Source organism: Microtus ochrogaster, chromosome 6 (genome assembly GCF_000317375.1).
Source record: "Microtus ochrogaster isolate Prairie Vole_2 chromosome 6, MicOch1.0, whole genome shotgun sequence".
NCBI classification, from domain to species: Eukaryota; Metazoa; Chordata; class Mammalia; order Rodentia; family Cricetidae; genus Microtus; species Microtus ochrogaster.
Genome location: NC_022013.1, coordinates 2,694,578 through 2,713,370, shown reverse-complemented (window position 1 = coordinate 2,713,370; position 18,793 = coordinate 2,694,578). Strand labels below are relative to the sequence as shown.

At 43.8% G+C, this 18,793-nt stretch overlaps 1 protein-coding gene across 1 annotated transcript in view; it reads left to right on the top strand.

Moving 5' to 3' along the window:
- Nucleotides 1–13,450, top strand: part of Rab3gap1 (RAB3 GTPase activating protein catalytic subunit 1) — a 75,609-nt gene extending 62,159 nt beyond the window's left edge. The window contains exons 17-24 of the mRNA XM_005348296.1: nt 2,999–3,136; nt 5,854–6,081; nt 7,356–7,452; nt 7,545–7,648; nt 7,940–8,055; nt 8,447–8,549; nt 11,174–11,194; nt 11,921–13,450. Of these exons, the coding sequence (XP_005348353.1) occupies nt 2,999–3,136; nt 5,854–6,081; nt 7,356–7,452; nt 7,545–7,648; nt 7,940–8,055; nt 8,447–8,549; nt 11,174–11,194; nt 11,921–12,157 (1,044 nt within the window). The 3' untranslated portion in view covers nt 12,158–13,450. The remainder of the gene's footprint in view (nt 1–2,998; nt 3,137–5,853; nt 6,082–7,355; nt 7,453–7,544; nt 7,649–7,939; nt 8,056–8,446; nt 8,550–11,173; nt 11,195–11,920) is intronic.
- Nucleotides 13,451–18,793: the final 5,343 nt, after the last annotated feature.

Sequence of the window (18,793 nt, the reverse complement as noted above, 5' to 3'; positions counted from 1 at the left end):
AGGCCAGAAGAGGGCACCAGACCTCATTACAGATGGTTGTGAGCCACCATGTGGTTGCTAGAAATTGAACTCAGGACCTTTGGAAGAGCAGGCAATGCTCCTAACCTCTGAGCCATCTCTCCAGCCCTGGAATTATTATTTCTTAAACTGAGTATAAAATATTCCAAAAATAGGGAATGGAAAGAACAAAAATAATAGTTCTTTAGTTAGGGTTGTTTTTATTTCTTCAAACATGTTCTAAAACCATTTTATACCATTAGGACAGAACTCAGTGTCTAGAAATGGACAATTCATTTTTGTTGGTTGACTTGCATAAGTGATATGCGAATACCTGTTATTCACATATAATAGGAATAGCAAGCTACTGCCCACTGGTTCAGCTCTTATCCTCAGAAGTAACTAATATTACTAGTTTGAATTACATTTCCTTTTTTTGTTGTTGTTGTTATTGTTGTTTTGAGACAGGGTTTCTCTGTGGCTTTGGAACCTCTCCTGGAACTAGCTCTTGTAGACCAGGCTGGCCTTGAACTCACAGAAATCTACCTGCCTCCGCCTCAAAAGTGCTGGTATTAAAGGCGTGTGCCACCACCGCCTGGCAGGTTTTCCTCTTTTCAATGGTCTGTTCCTGCTATTATTTCATAAGAAAAATGGTATTGCTAGGTAAGAAGATAGATGTTATCTAGTTCCCTTTAAGAAGGTCTTACCTGGGGACTGGAGAGATTACTCAGAGGTGGCTCAGAGGTCCTGAGTTCAATTCTCAGCAACCTCACGGTGGCTCACAACCATCTGTTATGAGATATGGTGCCCTCTTCTGGCCTGTGGGCATGCACACATATGAGCATAATAAATAAATACATTGTGAAAAGGTTGTACCTACCTGGCTTACATCCTCCTTAAAGGATGTAAATTAAAGGATAAGGAAACATTAACTCTCACTCTCTCCCTTTCTCATGATGAAATGCTTACTATGTGCTAACAGATTTTAGTCATGCAGTTTAGCAAGAAAGCACAGTAAGGTTCTAGCACTGAAATTACTTATATTTTATTTCACTTATATAAACCACATTTCCAGTCAGTATCATTATCAATAGTATACTGGTGCAGTATCTTTTATTTCCCTGGCTTTTCCCTTTTTCTTTTCTTTCTTTCTTTTTTTTTTTTTTTTTTTTTTTTTTTTGAGGAAGGTTTTACTATGTATCCCTGATCACTGTGATGATCAGGCTGGTCCCAAACTCATAGAGATCTGCTCGCTTCCATTACCCGAGTGCTGGTTAAAGATGTCTACCACGCCTAGCTATTTTCCTGACTTTTGATGAACCTAAGCATTCTTCAAAGTTTATTGGCCACGATTTCCTGTGAAATGACTGGTTTATATATCATGAAATGTTTTCATAGCTATTACTAAACTATGTCTCTAAATGGTTGATCTGTTTCTATCCTCACGTGCATGTGATTATTGTGTGTGATCCCATTCACTTGATGTGTCATGGATCCATACAGAGTAATAAACAAATAAAATATAAATGGAACTATTTGTATTATATGTTTGCAGAATAATACAGTATTGTACGGATTAATTTCCGTCAATGTGACACTAGTGAGAGTCACCTAGGAAGAGGAAACCTCACTGGAGGAACTGGCTCCATAAGACATTTTCTTGGTGAATGATTGATGCTGGGAAACTCAGCCTAATTCCAGGCAGGTGGTCCTGGCTTGTATAAGAAAGCAGGCTGAGCAAGCCATGGAGAGCAATTAGTTGCAAACAACATTACTCTGTGGCCTCAGCTTCATTTTTGCCTCCAAGTTCCTGAATACTTGTCCTGACTTCCCTTAGTGATGGATTTTGACTTGAGAAGTTTATAAGACAAAATAAGCCCTTTCTTCCTCAAGGTGGTTTTGATCAGTGTTGCCATGGCAACAGAAACCTAACTAGGACAGAAGTATTCTTGGCTTTTGATGTGGGGAGAAAGGGAGAAAGTCGAGTTAGGTCTCATGTAGTTGGTGTTGAGTTCACTATGAAGCTGAGGATGATCTTAACCCCAGATCCTTTAGCCGCCATCTTCCAGGTTCTAGGATTAATCATGCCTTGCTACAGTTTGTTTATATGGCTAATTCCTTTCACTATAGTTTTATTTTGGATTCATGTATATTATTGTACTAGTGTTTCATTTGTGTTTATTAATTAATAATTTTTATACCTTCTCTTCCATCCCGTGAGTTATATTATAAAAATAGCTCCTTAATAGCAGGAGTGAAGGCTTCTGCTCTAAAGTGTTTCATTAGAAGCTCATGTAATTTGTAAGCCTGTAAGATATGTAAATAATCATATTTAGTTTGTGAGAGAAAATGAAGTTTATATGTGCTTATAACTGTTAATGTTCACTGTGTGTCAGGACTTAGCTTTCAGAAAGAGCCTCTGAAAGGAGTGAGGTCACATAGTGGGATTCCATTATAAACCTACTGCCTTGGGAACTGTTCATCTGAACCACTGTGCCATTGTCCACCCTGTGTGCCAGTGAGTCTTACCTGGCACTTGATTGTTGTTAATTCAAAGTGATGGGTGGTAGCTGTAGAACACAGAAGCAGACCTTTGTAAATTCACATCAGTACTGGTCATTCTAACTTTGATCAGCTGCAGCCCATTTTTTGAACTAAAAATTCTTGTTGCAGTTTGCGGTGACATAATCATTAGAACTTTATTTCTCTAACATTAATAGGCAGAAACATGTGCGGTGAATGCCAGCCCCTGTCTTAGCTTTGAGTTTTTGACAAGGGAAACTTGGCAGTCTTGTCCATCAGGGATAGGAGACGTGAGAGTCATTTATTCTTAATTTGTTACTTTTTAAATGGGGGAATTGTTAAGTTTTTTCATTTCTCTGAATTCTTTGGTATGTGTATGTATGGCTACATGAGCAGAAATAACTTTTTATTCTCTTTTTATGGTTCTGCTTTGTCTAAAAGGGGCCACTGGTGACCTTTGTCCTTTTGTGCTTCACAGGAACCAGCGCCCATGACAGAAGACCTGCTGGAAGAGCAGTCTGAGGTCTTAGCTAAGTTAGGGACATCTGCTGAGGGGGCGCACCTCCGTGCTCGCATGCAGAGTGCCTGCCTGCTTTCCGATATGGAATCTTTCAAGGTGGGTCACATGTTCAGAGCTCCGGCTCTATTTTCAGCTATTCTGGATGAAACTGTGAAAAACACAGGAAGGCTGTGTCTTTTTTAAGTGTTTGAATTTATTACTTGTTACAAAATGCTACCTCAGCCCCCAAAGGACTCATTTCTTAGGTTTGAAAAAAGAAAATCAGCCTGCTTTCCAAAGTTGAGAATTGAATATATTCTCTTTGTGTTAGGGATTTTTTTTTTTCATTTGTGTGTACTCAGCCAATTTAAGCCTTTTAGGAAACTCTTGGGATTTAATGTGGATTTTTTTACTCAACAATCATTTGTGTTATACACTGAGTAGGTAGAGAGAGATACCGTATTTAGTCTTTTGAGCTTGTGAGAGAAGATTCATGTATAACTGTCTAGTCTTCAAAGTCGGAGAAGTGACTGACTTGTTGAACAGTTATAGGAAGTTTCTCAGGAGAGTTAGTATTTTGCTATCTGCAGGGGGTTATTGTGGGCTTAGATAAGTGCTTGGGTATACAGCACCTAGTATTCAGGGAACAGTGACATTCGAGTGTCCTTAACCATAAGGTACTGTATGATCCAATATCTGAAATGTTAATTTTATGTGTGTGACTATTTTGCCTAAATATAGGCAAAATAGTTTAAAATTATTTTAAACAAAATTATTTAAATCATTGTATATAAAATCACCTTCACGGTAGACGTGTCTGTGTGTTGCATGAAAAGTAAGTGAATTTCATGTTTAGACTTGAATCTAAGCTCATTTTGTGTCTCTAAAAATTCACAGATCTAAAAGTTAAACACTCCCAGCCTTGTGTATTTTGGATTAAAGGATACTCAACCTGAATGTGAAGAATAACTCAGATGGGGAGGCCAGTGGGCCAAAGGCTTCCCTACCTACTCGTGAAGTTCTGACACATTTTCCAAGCCTGAACTTTTTTCTCTTCAATCACAGTGGCCTCTGTCTCCCTAGTTCATAGCCCTTCTCAGTCCATATCTGTCCTCTACAGGATGGCCTGAGTTCTCTGAAATGCTTGGGTTTTCTTTTTTAACACAAGCACTTCATGGCTACCTTTTCCACTTTCTTCCCTACCTGCCAGGAATTAAATGATAATAAAAGGGAGCCTTCTGTTCTCTGCTTATTCTCCCCATGAGAGCTTTAAAATAATAGACACTCGTGACTTTTTTACTGCTGGGCAGTATTAAAAATAGTTGACGTGGTGGATAAGAGAAGGCAAATTGCTCTCTGGATAAAACCAGAAAGAAGGGAGTCAGCTGTGTGGATGAGTACAACAAGAAATGTGAGCCCCCACTGCTGTTTTCCTTCTGCTGCCTTCTTAGTTTATTGTCTCTGCAGAGGTGTGTGCAGGGAGATGTTACACACTGGAACTATGCAGTTCTTTTAACATTGTGCATGGGCAGAACCGCTGCTTATCAATGCTTTCGGATTCAACTGGGCACCTACAAATCTGTAATAAGATTGTTTTAACCAGGAGATAGAGGCACGTGTGTAAAGTGGCTCTTAGAAACAGCTGTGGGGCAGATGCTTTTAAATAAATACACGAGTTACCTTCCCCTTCTGTATAGGAACAGTTCCTGTTAGAGCCGCTTGGGATTCCAGTGGGGGCTGGATGTTTGCCGCAAGGCTACATCATAAGGACTTAGTCCAGGCCATCCCTTGTGATAAATCCTTTAACAGTAAAAGGAAGATACGCCATGGCTGAGGTGTTGGTGCAGCCTGGTGTGTTACTAAGAGCTTAGGGCAGAGGAGGGCTGTAACGTGGGAATTGAATATTGTTTTCTATTAAGCTTACTTTCTGTATTAGTCAGTGTTCAAGGATGGCCACCACATTATCTTTACTCAGATGAATATGCTACCTGGGTAGGACCTAGACCTCTGTGCATAAATCCCTAGTCACTGTCACGGACTGTGGCATAGCTTTACAAGAATGGATTTAGAATTAGTGAAGAACTTCCTTCTGGCTCCTTAGCTGAGGGATGGTCAGGCTTGCCATTAAGTCCCGTGAGTTTACCCATCACATTTGAAGCAGACTGTTCTCACCAACAGTGCTTACCATGCCCATCCTTAGTACTTTGTGAACAGCACTGGGCACTTGAAAGACGCTCACCACTAGCACTCTGAGGTTCTTTATCTTCTAGACTTGAAAGCAGAATTGCTGAAAATATTCCAGACTAAATCATTGTTAATTCTAAGTACTTGTGCAGTGATTGGAACTTTAATATGTTTGCTTTTAGAAGCCCAAACAATAATAGTAGTGAGATTTCAGTTCCTTAACAATATGGAAGTTTAGATGTTGGTGTTTTTACATGAAGCCTTAGAGTTTGGTTGCTGAATAGAACATTCGTGAGGCTAGCTGATATTTATTACAGTGCTGATATTGACTAACCAAGGAGAAAAACAGAGGGTTTCTGTCCCTCACTGTGTTATTCTGGTTGTGCTGTGCATTGTTCAGTTTACTGCACTTGAGTTTATTTACTGCTTTGTTAAGCTATACTACAAAATTTGTACAAAGTCATATAAAAATTTTCCCTCCTGTAAAACAGGAAAAAATGTTTTTGGTACTTTAACATCTCCCATTTTAAATGTGCTGTTCAAACAAAGTGTGAATATGATTTTGAAAATAGACTTGTCAGAAATGTTGATAACTTTATTTATCTATCTATTTATTTATTTTGCTTTCTCGTGCTGTATTTTTGGCTTAGGCAGCTAACCCAGGTTGTTTTCTGGAAGACTTTGTGAGGTGGTACTCACCAAGGGACTACATTGAAGAGGAGGTGACTGATGAGAAAGGCAATGTGGTTCTGAAGGGAGAGCTGAGTGCCCGCATGAAGATCCCCAGCAACATGTGGGTGGAAGCTTGGGAAACTGCTAAGCCCATTCCAGCGAGACGCCAGAGGAGACTGTTTGATGACACCCGAGAGGCTGAAAAGGTAATAGAAAATTATTATTAAATCTTAGTCATGAGAGTCTGCACATACTTAACAAGTAAAACATTGAAACTCACTAAGCTTTTCTGTACCTGCTATCACATTTCGGATTCTAGAGCTAGTTGTAAAGACAGCTGTGGTTTATATAGGACTCGTGTATCATACTGTCTCATACTTTAGATCAGAAGTGTGAAAAAGGAGCATGTCCTAAGAAATTCCACCAAATTACTAGGGGAATATTGAGGGACACAGCGATCTGAGTACATGAGTGTTGTTCAAAGTCTTTAGTTGAAAAGGGAGAAACAATTAAACTTTATACGTATAGAGTGGCGCAGCGGAAGTGTGCTGGGCCCATAACCCAGAGGTCGATGGATCGAAACTATCCTCTGCTATGAGACTATTTTCTTATGGGCTGGAGAGATGGCTCAGAGGTTAAGAGCATTGCCTGCTCTTCCAAAGGTCCTGAGTTGAATTCCCAGCAACCACATGGTGGCTCACAACCATCTATAATGAGGTCTGGTGCCCTCTTCTGGCCTGCAGGCATACACACAGACAGAATGTTGCATACATAATTAATAAATAAATAAATAAATAAATAAATAAATAAATAAATAAAAAAATAAAAATAATTTTAGGCTGGGCAGTGGTAGCACAACACTCAGGAGGCAGAGGCAGACAGCTGTCTATGAGTTTGAGGCCAGCCTGATCTACATAGGGAGTTCCAGGATAGCCAGGACTATACAGATAATCCCTGTCTCAAAAAAAAAAAAAGCAAAACAAAAAATACTTGCACTTCTAGAGACTAGTGTTCCTCTCTGGTTCCTGATTGCCCCTTACATCATCCCCATAAGTAAATTTAACAGCAAGTAAATCCATCCTCCAGCATATTAGAGATAGAAATTATAGAAATGTTCAGATGAAGAGTGAGTAGGGAAGTGAGCCAGGTTCCAGTGGTGCTCCTGCTTCTGTAAGCCTGTGGATGCAGGAAGTAGGGACAGGAAAGTCGAGAGAAGGGATGGTGAAGTCTTGGAAAGAATCTATCATTGTTAGATGATGTATAATGATACTTCAGGACCCAGAGGCCAGGATGGTCCTAGAAGATAAGGTCTTGCTGCCCTATCGTGTTTTAGTTATTATCAGTACATCAGAGGGCAAGGTTCTTACACACCTGTTTGAGGATCTGCCAGCTGCATATAAAAGTATTACACATCCAGCCATGTATGTACATGATACTTGGTAATAACCTACCGTGTTTTTGTGTCCCGCGTCTCCCTCAGGTGCTGCACTACCTGGCCATGCAGAAGCCTGCAGACCTAGCTCGGCACCTCTTGCCTTGTGTGATTCATGCAGCTGTTCTCAAGGTAAAGGAAGAAGGTAAATGTCTCCATTGATTAGTCTCTAAGTGCATTTCCAAAGATGTGGTTTTGACTTCGTTTTAACTGTTTCTTTGATCTTTTCATAAATAGAAAGTCTGGAAAACATTCCTTCAGTTAAGAAGATTATAAAGCAGATCATAGCCCATTCCAGCAAAGTTCTGCACTTCCCCAATCCCGAAGACAAGAAGTTGGAAGTAAGTGTTGTGTCAGGGTCTTGCCAAGAGTCCCCCCACCTGGCAGATTACTTTTTTAAGCTGTGTTTTAAATTTTCATTTTACATTTATTTATGGGATGGTGAGGATGGTGTGCTTGTATGTGGAGGACAGAGGAACGAATTGGTTCTCTCCTTCCACCCTTGACTCAGGCTGTCAGGCTTGGTGGCAAGTACCTTTCCCTGCTGATCCATTTCCTTGGCTCTTAGAAAGGTTCTTAAAGGCTGTGTCTCTGTTGTGCCTCAGTGGTTGTGCCTCCCTTTCTACCACTAGGAAATCATCCTTCAGATTACTAATGTGGAAGCTATAATAGCCCGCGCCCGTTCTCTGAAGGCCAAATTTGGAACTGAAAAATGTGAGCAAGAGGAAGAGAAAGAAGATCTTGAAAGGTACTGTTACTGTGTGCCTCCATGTGTCTTTAGGACAGGCTGCAGTCTTCCTAGGAAAATGGAACAGTTCTGAGATATGGTGGCATGGTAGCTCATGGCTATAATCCCAGTGCTTGCAAGGCTGACGCAGGAGATTGACTTTGAATTTAAGGCCAGCCTGGGATACTTAGTAAGTTGTCCCAGGTTAGCCAGGGCTGTTGATGCAAATCCAGAAAAGAAAGAACAAAATGAAGAAGTTATGCCCCTCTCACTAGAGACAGAGAAATACTTAATTCTCTTAGCATCGTTACCACTTTCATGGATGGATTTAGGAGGAGTGGTCAGTGGAATCTACCCTGGATGAGGCTCAGGCTGCCTCAAGAACATCACCCTTCTCATCTTCCTCCTCTAGATTTGTTAGCTGCCTGCTGGAGCAGCCTGAAGTGTCAGTCACTGGGGCTGGAAGAGGACATGCAGGCCGGATCATCCACAAGCTGTTTGTGAATGCTCAGCGGGTATGTGACAGTCTTTCTTGCCTGCCCTTTGCTCAGGATGGTGTTCTGAGTTCCACACCAGGCTGAAAGCGCAGAAAGAAACAGACTCCAGGGCTTCTAAGGCTTTGAGATCCACTGAGTTAAGTAAAGTGATAAGTGTATTTCAGACCTAAACTTTGGAAATTAGAAGGATCTCATACACGTTGTAGAAGCTGGTGGGGGCTTTGTTAGCAAGGGCCAGAGGTATGGTATGGGGAACCATGGTTACAGCTTTCAGTTTCTAAGCAGCCTGTAGTAGAGATTGATTTGAAAGGAAAAGGATTTGAGACTATGAGGACTGTGGAAACATATTTAAGTACAGAAGGAAATGCAGTTTGAAAAATTATCTTCATTCCCTCTACTCATGAAAGTAGGAGCATATAGCCCGTCCACTACTGATTAAAGAGTATTGGTCACACACATGCACACACCACACACATACACGTACTGGGACCCACAGGTGATTCTTGAATCGGGGCACATTAATATCAAGGATCCAGGTAAAAGTATTAAGGTGTACACTAAATATAATTTTCTCTGACCAGGGACATGATGACACTAGAAACAAGAACACCTGCTCGGCTCTGAGACAGTCATTCTTTCCCAAGTAGAATTTTCTTGGTGCTTTCCTAGGGTTACTATTGCTGTGATAAAACACGATGACCTAAAGCAATTTGAGGAGGAAATCAGTGAATCAAGTCAGAGGCAGGAGCTGATGCAGAGGCCATGGAGGAGTGCTGCTTACTGGCTTGCTCCTTGTGGCTTGCTAGCCTGCTTTCTTATAGAACCCAGAACCACCAATCAGCTCAGGAATGGCAGCAGCCACAGCCTCTCCCATCTAGTCATTAAGAAAATAGACCACAGGCTTGCCTACAGCTGGATATTTTGGAGGCATTTTCTTAATTGAGGCTCCCTCTCTGATGACTCTAGCCTTTGTTGACATAAAACTACCCAGCATATGGGCTAACTGTTGCATAGTCCTCAGTGAGAAACTCAAAATTAAAGTCAAATGCATTACGGATCAGTAGTTGAAAGTAGATGTTGTTTATGGGGTAGTTCCCTAAGTTTAAACTTTTCGTGTTAAAGACCAAATGACTTTATTTGTTTATAAATTAATGACTTCTAGGAGGCAGTACTGCTTGCCTTGCCTTTTTTCCCTTTGTGGCACCTGTGCTCACATGTGCGTCTCCACCAGTGAAACACTTAACTCCCAGAGGTGGACAGGAGGTGTCCTCAGCAGGGAAGACTCAGCTAGCTCTTCAGTGATTTTTTTTTTTTTTTAAAGAAAATCATGAGTTAAGCTTTTAATCCCAGCAGAGACAGGCCATCTCTGAATTCAAGGTCAGCCTTGTCTACGAAACGAATTCAAGGACAGCAAGGGCTGTTACACAGAGAAACCCTGCCAAAAGGAAAAAGAAAGAAAGAAAGGAAGGAAGGAAGGAAGGAAGGAAGGAAGGAAGGAAGGAAGGAAGGAAGGAAGGAAGGAAGGAAGAAAACCATTTTAAGAAGCTTTAAAACTAGAAATACCTAGATTTTTAATGTTGAGAGTGTTGCTTGTTTGGGGTAATGAGAATCATTCTCCTAAACTGGAGTAGTCTCCGCGGTCGACCCTACACAGACTAGAAAACAAAAGCTACCTGTGCTCTCACTCCTGCCAGCTCTGTCACACACACTAAAGTGTGCGCCATCACTCAGGCAAGTGTGTGCTTTCTTCATTTCCCAGAGTCCTCCTCCTCATGGGCCTAACGGTACAGATTTTCCAGGGTCCAGCCTGGAAAGTGAGGGCTTTCAGGCCCATGTAATGACGAGCCCATGGTTACTTTTAACTCAGCTCCAGCTGTCTGGCTCCAGTGAACTGATCTTTATTCATGTAACTTTTCATGAGGAGCAGATACTTTGTACCAATTTTACTAAAGAATAAAGATTTAATTTATATTTAAGACTTAGTTCAATTTTATAGCATATATAATTTAACAACTTTTCTTCAGAATTATAAGCTGTAGGGCCAGTGAGATGGCTCAGTGGGTCAACACTTGCTGTGAGATCTGATGCCCTTCGTTCAGTCCCCAGAGCCCACATGGTGGAAGGAGAGTACCCATTCCTAAAAGTTGTCATTTGACTGCCACAAGCATACCATGGTGTAAGCATGTGCACGTGCCATCCCCTTCTCCCCCCAAAAAACAAATGTAAAATATTAAGATTCCGAACTATTATAAAGTTGACTGCGACTAAATAGGTTTGGGTCTTCTGGTTTAAATGAGTTCAGCAGAACTTGACCAACTCTGCTCCGGTCTTGATAAGTTGAATTGTTCCTAGACAACAGTTCTTAAATACATGGTTTAGCTGTCAAACCACTTTTTAAACGGCATCGACTTGATGACGAGCGAGGGCTTTCAGTCATTTCCTCATTAAATGACCCTGCACGTCACCTGTTGGGCCATCAGATGCATGAGCCTGAGGCACTGGCCATGTCAGTAGTCCAGTGTCCTCGTGTGGTTTCTGCACCGTCAGTGGAGCCACGCTGTTCCGACGTGACCCTGACTGCCCAGCTCTCTCACCACTCACTCGTCCCTCTCATCACTGTTTCTTTTCTCGCCCTTCTCAAGCTGACTGAGTCTTCTGAGGAGGTAACACAATGGCCTTTGTCCCTCATAGTTCCTCGTCCGTCCCATCCCTCTAACTTCATAAGGTCATCCTAACTAACCGGCTGGATCTGGCATCCCCTCTGGCTATACAGCTTACAGTGACTTCATGTTTCCATTGCCCAAGAATTTTCCTGAGCAATTGCATCATGAAAGGAGGGCAGTATTGAGTTATGAAGGCTCTGTTTGCACTGCACTTGGTGCAGCTGGAATGTAAAAGCAGATGCCTTCAACTTTGAGCACTTTTCCTTTGTGGCCATTGCCATGGGCATCTGTCAACTCACTGTCACCTTAGCTGCCCAGCAAACAAAGCCAGTGTTTCTGGTTCTGATTTGGCAAGAGAATCTGAAATGAACTTATTGAGAGAGTAGAGATTTTAAGAAAAAAATCACTTTTCCAGACTTGAGAACAAGTCTGGCCCATTAACATCTGACACGGACTTGAGCCACTGCCTGAAAAAATGCACAGTGCCGATCCACCATTGCTGAGGCGCCCCAAGTGCCCAGCCTCCCACCTCTGCCTGCCTCGCTAGTGCTCACGCTCTTTCCAGCTTCCTGCTTTTCCGTTTTTGTTTTGAGCAATCATAACACAGTGGACATAATGCATTTCCAAACAATGTAGGACATTGTGTGTTTCTTGTGTTTATTCATCCACCCTTCAGTAGCTTATCTTTCAACTAGCTCTTGAGTTTGGCATTTGGTTCTGTTCAAGGCTGCTGCAATGGCTCTGCCAGAGGAGGAGCTGAAGAGGTCGGGCTACCCAGAGGAGAGAAGACAGAACTCGGTATCTGACTTCCCACCTCCTGTAGGCCGGGAGCTTATCCTGAGGGCCAGTGTGCCGCGGCCTGCGCCCTACTCCAAAGCCCTGCCACAGCGCATGTACAGCGTACTCACCAAGGAGGACTTCAGACTTGCAGGTGCCTTTTCCTCAGACACCTCCTTCTTCTAGTGGGGAGGAGGAGAGGCAGCTCCTGCCATGGACACCCGAGGAACACCAAGAGGACCTCGTCTAGCCAACAGCAGGAGTCACACCAGCATCCGGAGCCATCTCCAGCACCAGGCTTGAGCCAGAGGGACAGATGTGAGGTGTCACAGACTTCTGCTTGGGGAGATGGCCTCTGTGGAGGGACCACACAGCAGTGGGTCTCTCACCTTGCAGGACAGAGTTTGTTCACTGTCCTGAGACAGTCATCTGTGGAAACACTTAGTGGTCGTCCTTATTAGTATCACGTATGCAAAACAGAGTATCTGTTAACTCAGGTTCTGGAGAGTGTGGAGGTAGCATTTAGTCCCAGAATCTGTGTTCGTGTGTCATTCTGTTTATTCGATCACCTGATGGTCAGCTTTATTATGCTATTTGATAAACATCTGAATATTCTAGGAGAAAAACTAGAATTGCAGTTTTGTTTTTCTATGTCACTGTAACCAAATGTATTCCTACTGATCAGTCTGTGCATAACATTTGGCTGCAAATTGGTTCTGTGTGTGCATCTGTCTGTCTTGTAGGGTCTCTTTGTCCTCTTTGTTGTACCCTGCTTTTGCGCTTTACTTCTCTGTGTTGCTGGCTGGGGATGGTAATTAATAAAATCATATGAGCACATGCTAATCACACAGCCTGGGAACAGAACATCGTGCAGTTGGTGAGCCATGATGTATGTGCTAGTGCTAGCAGGCAGAACTTGATGACTGCTGGGCTCTTGTAGCGGAGAGTGACTGGGCTGTAGCGGTCGGTACAGGGGTGATGGCACCATCCATTGTGTGGCTCAGGATGCATTAGGTCTGTCACTGCAGGACCTCTGGGGATTGTAAATTATTCTGGGACCGAAAATTCCCACTTGAATCCAAAGTGAAATATCGTTATGATGAAGTGTAAATTCTGCCTGTGCGATTTTTAAAAATTGACAGAACTGCACAAACCCTGTGTTACTATTTTTATAAAAAAAACAAAAACCAAAAAACAGAACAAATCTATATACATTTATCTGTAGAGTGTGCACAGACACGTCTGTGTCTGCATAGGGGCCAGGTGTTGACCCCAGGCTTCACAGTGCTTTTCCCTGAGCTGCTGGACTTTGCTTCTTAGAAACCCATAGATACTGGCTGAGGCCTGAGTGTCAGACCACGTAGAAGATGGTTCCCACAGGACAGTGTCTGTCTGCTTTCCTGGGTGTGGACAGAACTCTACAGTGAGAAGCTTGGTCTAGAATGGAATAGTTTACCTAATAAAGCGGTCTGGTGTCTATGTGGCTACTTGTGTTTCTCTCTCCCCAGGGCACTTCGTCACTTCAGTTCTTCCTAATGTTACAAGACACTGTCTCTAGAATGTTCTTTATGCCTTTTGAAGTGTGGTTATCCATTCTCTTTCTTTGGTCTTACTGCTGTTCACTTCGGAATTAGAAAACCCCTATGATATCAGCGCTGTCCTAAGGAATGACATGTAGGCAAATGCAAAGTGTGTGATGTACTTTTTTCCTCTGCCCTTTCTGGAGGTGGGGAAGACTGAGCTAAGGTCACCCTAGCATAGTCAATGCTGAGGGGTGGTTAGAGATCCTGCATGGATCTCACGAGCCCACTCACTCACCACTAGTGACAGCAGAGACTGAGAAGTCATGATCGTGGGAGTAAAGCCTGAGGAGGCTTTGTCAGGCTCGGGATTGAGACCTCCTGAGAAACAACACCTGAGGTGGAATCTCAGAGCAACCCTGGCTGCTCTTGGAGAGGACCCAGTTTTGTATCCCAGCACCCACATGGTCTCTAATGGCAGTTCCAAGGATCTGACACTCTTCTGACCTCTGTAGCCATCTGACACACGTGCACATATATGCAGGCACTCACACATACATAACATAAAAACAAGTGTTTCAAAGCATCTTGTCAGGTAAGTTATCTGCAAAGACAAGTTGTAAACTAGGAAGGGCTGGAGCTCAGCTGAGTAATGCTTACCAAGCATAAGGTGCAGATTCTGTCCCCAGCGTCAGAAAAGAAGAAAAAGCAACATGAGGCAACAGTATAGTCCAGTAGGAGAAATGACAGACATACAGACACGGGAGCCATCTAGGCTTCCCAGATGCTCAGCTCTGTCACCTCTATCCCTGTGCTGGGCTTTAAGCAACATGAAGCTCATTTGTGGTAGTAGAGGTCTCAGTCCATTATGACAAGCAGGGTGTGGCACAAGTTGAAACAGCTGCCTGAGACAGGGAAGGAAGGGAGGGAGGGAGGGTGATCTTGGGCCATCTCCTTTTCTTCTTTTCATTCCTTGGGCCCCTGATCTGTGGGATGATTTGTGCTCTTCCCCTGCCCCCCCCCATTCTTGGCCTTTCTGTAAAAGCCCCCTAGACACCCGGAGCTGTGGGTTACCAATCTAGTCACTTCTCAGTCCAGTCATGGGTGTTACTGACCCATCCTCTTTCCCAAGCATCCTGAGCCCTCCAGTCACCTGTGTGCCACTGTGGGACAGAGCATGGGCCACTATGCTGTGATCTGCCCTTTAGTAGCTGACTCTGGACAACTTTTGCTTATGGCAAGAGACAAATGGTTTCTTCCAGCCACAATAGAGACTCAAAGAATAAGTGACTGGACATTGAACAAAACTCCATGTTCCCTAGCCCCTGGGCTGTTTGAGTAAGCAGGGACTTGCAGGGACTATTGATTGATTGACCTTTCTGTTTTTGTTTTTGTTTTTGTTTTTCGAGACAGGGTTTCTCTGTGGTTTTGGAGCCTGTCCTGGAACTAGCTCTTGTAGACCAGGCTGGTCTCGAACTCACAGAGATCCGCCCGCCTCTGCCTCCCAAGTGCTGGGATTAAAGGCGTGCGCCACCACCGCCCGGCTGATTGACCTTTCTGAACTTTCTGAATTTTGTCCCAGAACAGGTTTTACTATTGCCAGAGTTATGTAGGGAAGGAACTGTATTCTCTTTTTTAAAAAAATTTATTCTATGTATATGAGTCCTGTATCTGTATGTACAACTTTATGTCTGAAGGAGGATCAGATCCCACTATAGATGGTTGTGAGCCACCATGTGGTTGCTGGGAATTGAACTGAGGACCCCTGGAAGAGCGGCCAGTGCTTTTAACCCCTGAGCCATCTCTCCAGCCCCTGAACTGTACTCAGTAGTCCACTGTCACTCTCCTACAGTGTCTTGCCTACATGAGACATGGGAAAACTTTTAGGGTGTAAATCTCCCGCACATTCTCCACTCCTGTGCCAGTGAAGGAACAGATGGGGGAGGCTGGGCCTGTCTCTGACTACAGCTGAGTTGACCAGAATGCTCAGAAGCTGGGCTTTAGTCCTCTTCCTCCAGGGGAGGACTGTAGACAGTGGCCTTTTGTCCCATCCTCTCAAGTTAAATCCTGTGATTGACACTCGGGAAGGGCCTGGACAGAGCCAGGGCAGGGTCAGCTCTCTTCACTTGCAGGCCCTAGACAAGCATGTCACATCATGGTCACTTGACTAACAAAACTGGTCAGAGGCAGTTTTGAAGCCACCCAGTGAATCTGCTGACACCCCAGCATGGAGTGCTTGGTGTCTACAGCAGCAGCAGCTTCCCAACAGGATCAATACAAAGACAGGCCCTTACGCTGTCCAGATCTCAGTGCTGGGCTGCTCACAGCAGACCAATCAACAACCCAGGATGTGATCTAGTATGAATCTGGACTGTGGGAGAATCTGCTCAGCCCACAGGCTGCAAAGCTAAGTGTTGCCAGCAGAGGCCGCTCTGAGGGACATGAGACACTTGTCCAATTCAGGTCAACCCAGCATTAGCCACAGGAAACCAGGCATCTCATTCTTCCTTTTCTCTGTGTGTGAGATCCTGAAGCTGCCCGTGAGAGCACTCAAGACACAGGCAGATGCAAGGATTTCTTAGGACTTGAACATCATAAAAAGTTATCCTAACCAGGCAGTGGTGGCACACATCTTTAATCCCAACACTTGGGAGTCAGAGTCAGGCAGATCTCCAAGTTCAAGGCCTGCCTGGTCTACAGAGTGAGTTCCAGGACAGCCAGAGCTACACAGAGAAACCCTGTTTCAAAAACAAACAACCCCAAGAATATGACATATCCTAAGAATTATATGCAATCAATAAGTTTCTGCACCACAAAGCAACTACTCAGCAGAGTGAAGAAGGCCTATAGAACCTACGTCTTTTTTTTTTCTTTTTCTTTTATGGTACTGGAGATGAAATCCAGAGCCTTGCTCATGAAGGGCAAGCACTGTACCACAGCTTGTCCCCAGAGAAGAAGTAGCAGGCTAGAAGCACTGGCTGCTCTTACAGGGGTAGATTAAGGTCTACAACAGAAATTTTAAATCCCTCTTCATGTCACCAAGAAAAAACCTGAACAGTTCATGAGCCACCTCACACACAGGAGTCAAGCACAGGAGCAAATCAGATGACATTCCAGCTTGACGGTTTTCCACGGCTGCCTGGAGCATAATTGCTATAATTCTTTTTTTTTTTTTTTTGGTTTTTTGAGACAGGGTTTCTCTGTGGCTTTGAAGCCTGTCCTGGATCTAGCTCTGTAGACCAGGCTGGTCTCGAACTCACAGAGATCCGCCTGCCTCTGCCTCCCGAGTGCTGGGATTAAAGGCGTGCGCCACCATCGCCCGGCATTGCTATAATTCTTGAAATGATTTTGTATTACCTAAGACATCAAAGACGTACACATCCTAGAGACAGGGCTGTGATGCTAAACCTGGGCTCCTAGACGACCAGCAGTCAGTATCACTTGGGTGTTTAAAAGCAATGCATATCACTGGGGCGGGGAGTGGGAGCTCCATTGAGTGAGAGGTTCCGTGAGAAAGCCTGTCTCAGAAACTAAAGATGAACTGGTGAACCATGGCTTTTGTCATAACAGCCCTGGCTGTCCTAGAACTCACTCTGTAGACCAGGTATCCTTGAACAGGAAGAGATCTGCCTCTGCCTCCTGAATGCTGGGATTAAAGGTGCGTGCCACCATGTAAATCTTTGTTCCCAGCAATCAAGAGGCAAAAATTCAAGGCTACTCGTTGAGCCCCTGTATGGGGGGGAAAAAGGTGGAGAGTGGCTTGCCCAGCATGGACCTCTGGTCTCCACACCTGTGTGCACACACCCACACTACCAACTGCAAACACTCTCACTCACTCACAGAGGAAAAAAGAAATGATACCAATTCCTTAGTCACCCAGCACTCCTGAGCAGGAAGCTCTGGACTAGGGCAGCTATGTCTGGGTGAGCCCTCTGGAATGTTTGCTGAGTGCCTCTTTGTTACAAACCTCTCTGTGGGGGAATCAGGACAGTTCAGACAAACACAAAATGCACAGTTGGCAAACCCCGACATCCTTGAACTGCAGCAAAGGTAATATCTAAAAATCAACAAAAATAAAATCAACATGGTATTAAAAGCATAGCCCTGGGCTGGAGAGAGGGCTCCGCAGTTATGAGTATTGACTTCTTATAGGGGACCAGGTTTTGATTCCCAGCATCCACATGGGTCTGTAACTGACACCCTATTCTGGCCTCCAAGGGCACTGTGCACAGACACCCACACACATAAAAATAAATAATATAACAAATAAAGCCTAGCCCTGAGGGGGAAACAGCCCATCAGCGGTGTCATGCCACCAGAGGCCATCCATCCGTGGGGCTTCAATATGAAGTTGCTTAGCAACACTGAAGGAGAAAATTCACTACAGAGGCACAGAACTGAAAACAGCTTGATACTGGCATAAAAACAGATACAGGGACCGAAGGAACTGATATCAATCCACCTTGGGTATCAATCCACACATCTACAAACTACAGATTTTTGACAACGAAACAAAAATTGTGAAATGGAAGAAGGAAGCATATTTAACCTGCTTCTTTATTTTTACAGACCTTCAACTGTCCTGAAACTGTAGTTCTCTGAGTTTACCTTTTGGTTCGGGCATAAATCATTTCTCGTACCAGAGTGGAGGCATGGGAATGAAAACACAACTCATATGGCTATATCAGGAGGGAGTTTTTAGGGATCCTTTATGAAATCTTGAATTTACATCCTGAAAATCTGTGGGTTTTTTTTTCCAAACAGCTTTTAACTGAGGGGGAAGTTTATTAGCATTCTGTTTCCTAGGTAGTGGGGGGAATGACTTAGGCCACATCTTCCTATCTATGCCCATTTTGTCACATAGACTGAAACACCTCTTCCCCAGGTAACCTCCTAAAACAATAAAAGGAGCAGAATGACATTAGCACATCCTGACCACTTGCTTAGGTTGGCATCAGGTTGCCTCATTATCAAAAGGCTAGGTGACCACATTCTGTGTGGTAAGCGCAAAATGTGCCTTGCAGCTCGCTCAGAATTCTGACTGCCAGAAAATGTAGGAATATGGCCTCTATAATCCGACCTCTACATAAAACAAAAAAGCAGAAACACACAAAGACAACAAAAAGCAAAGCTGAGACTCAGAACAAAACTAGCGAGATGAGGACTTTAAGTATCCATCGTGCAGAGATGAGCCCTCTCCACGGTACCCAGTGCACCTGCTCAGCTCCGTGCAGAGATGGACCCTCTCCACGGTACCCAGTACACCTGCTCAGCCCCGGGCAGAGATGAGCCCTCTCCACGG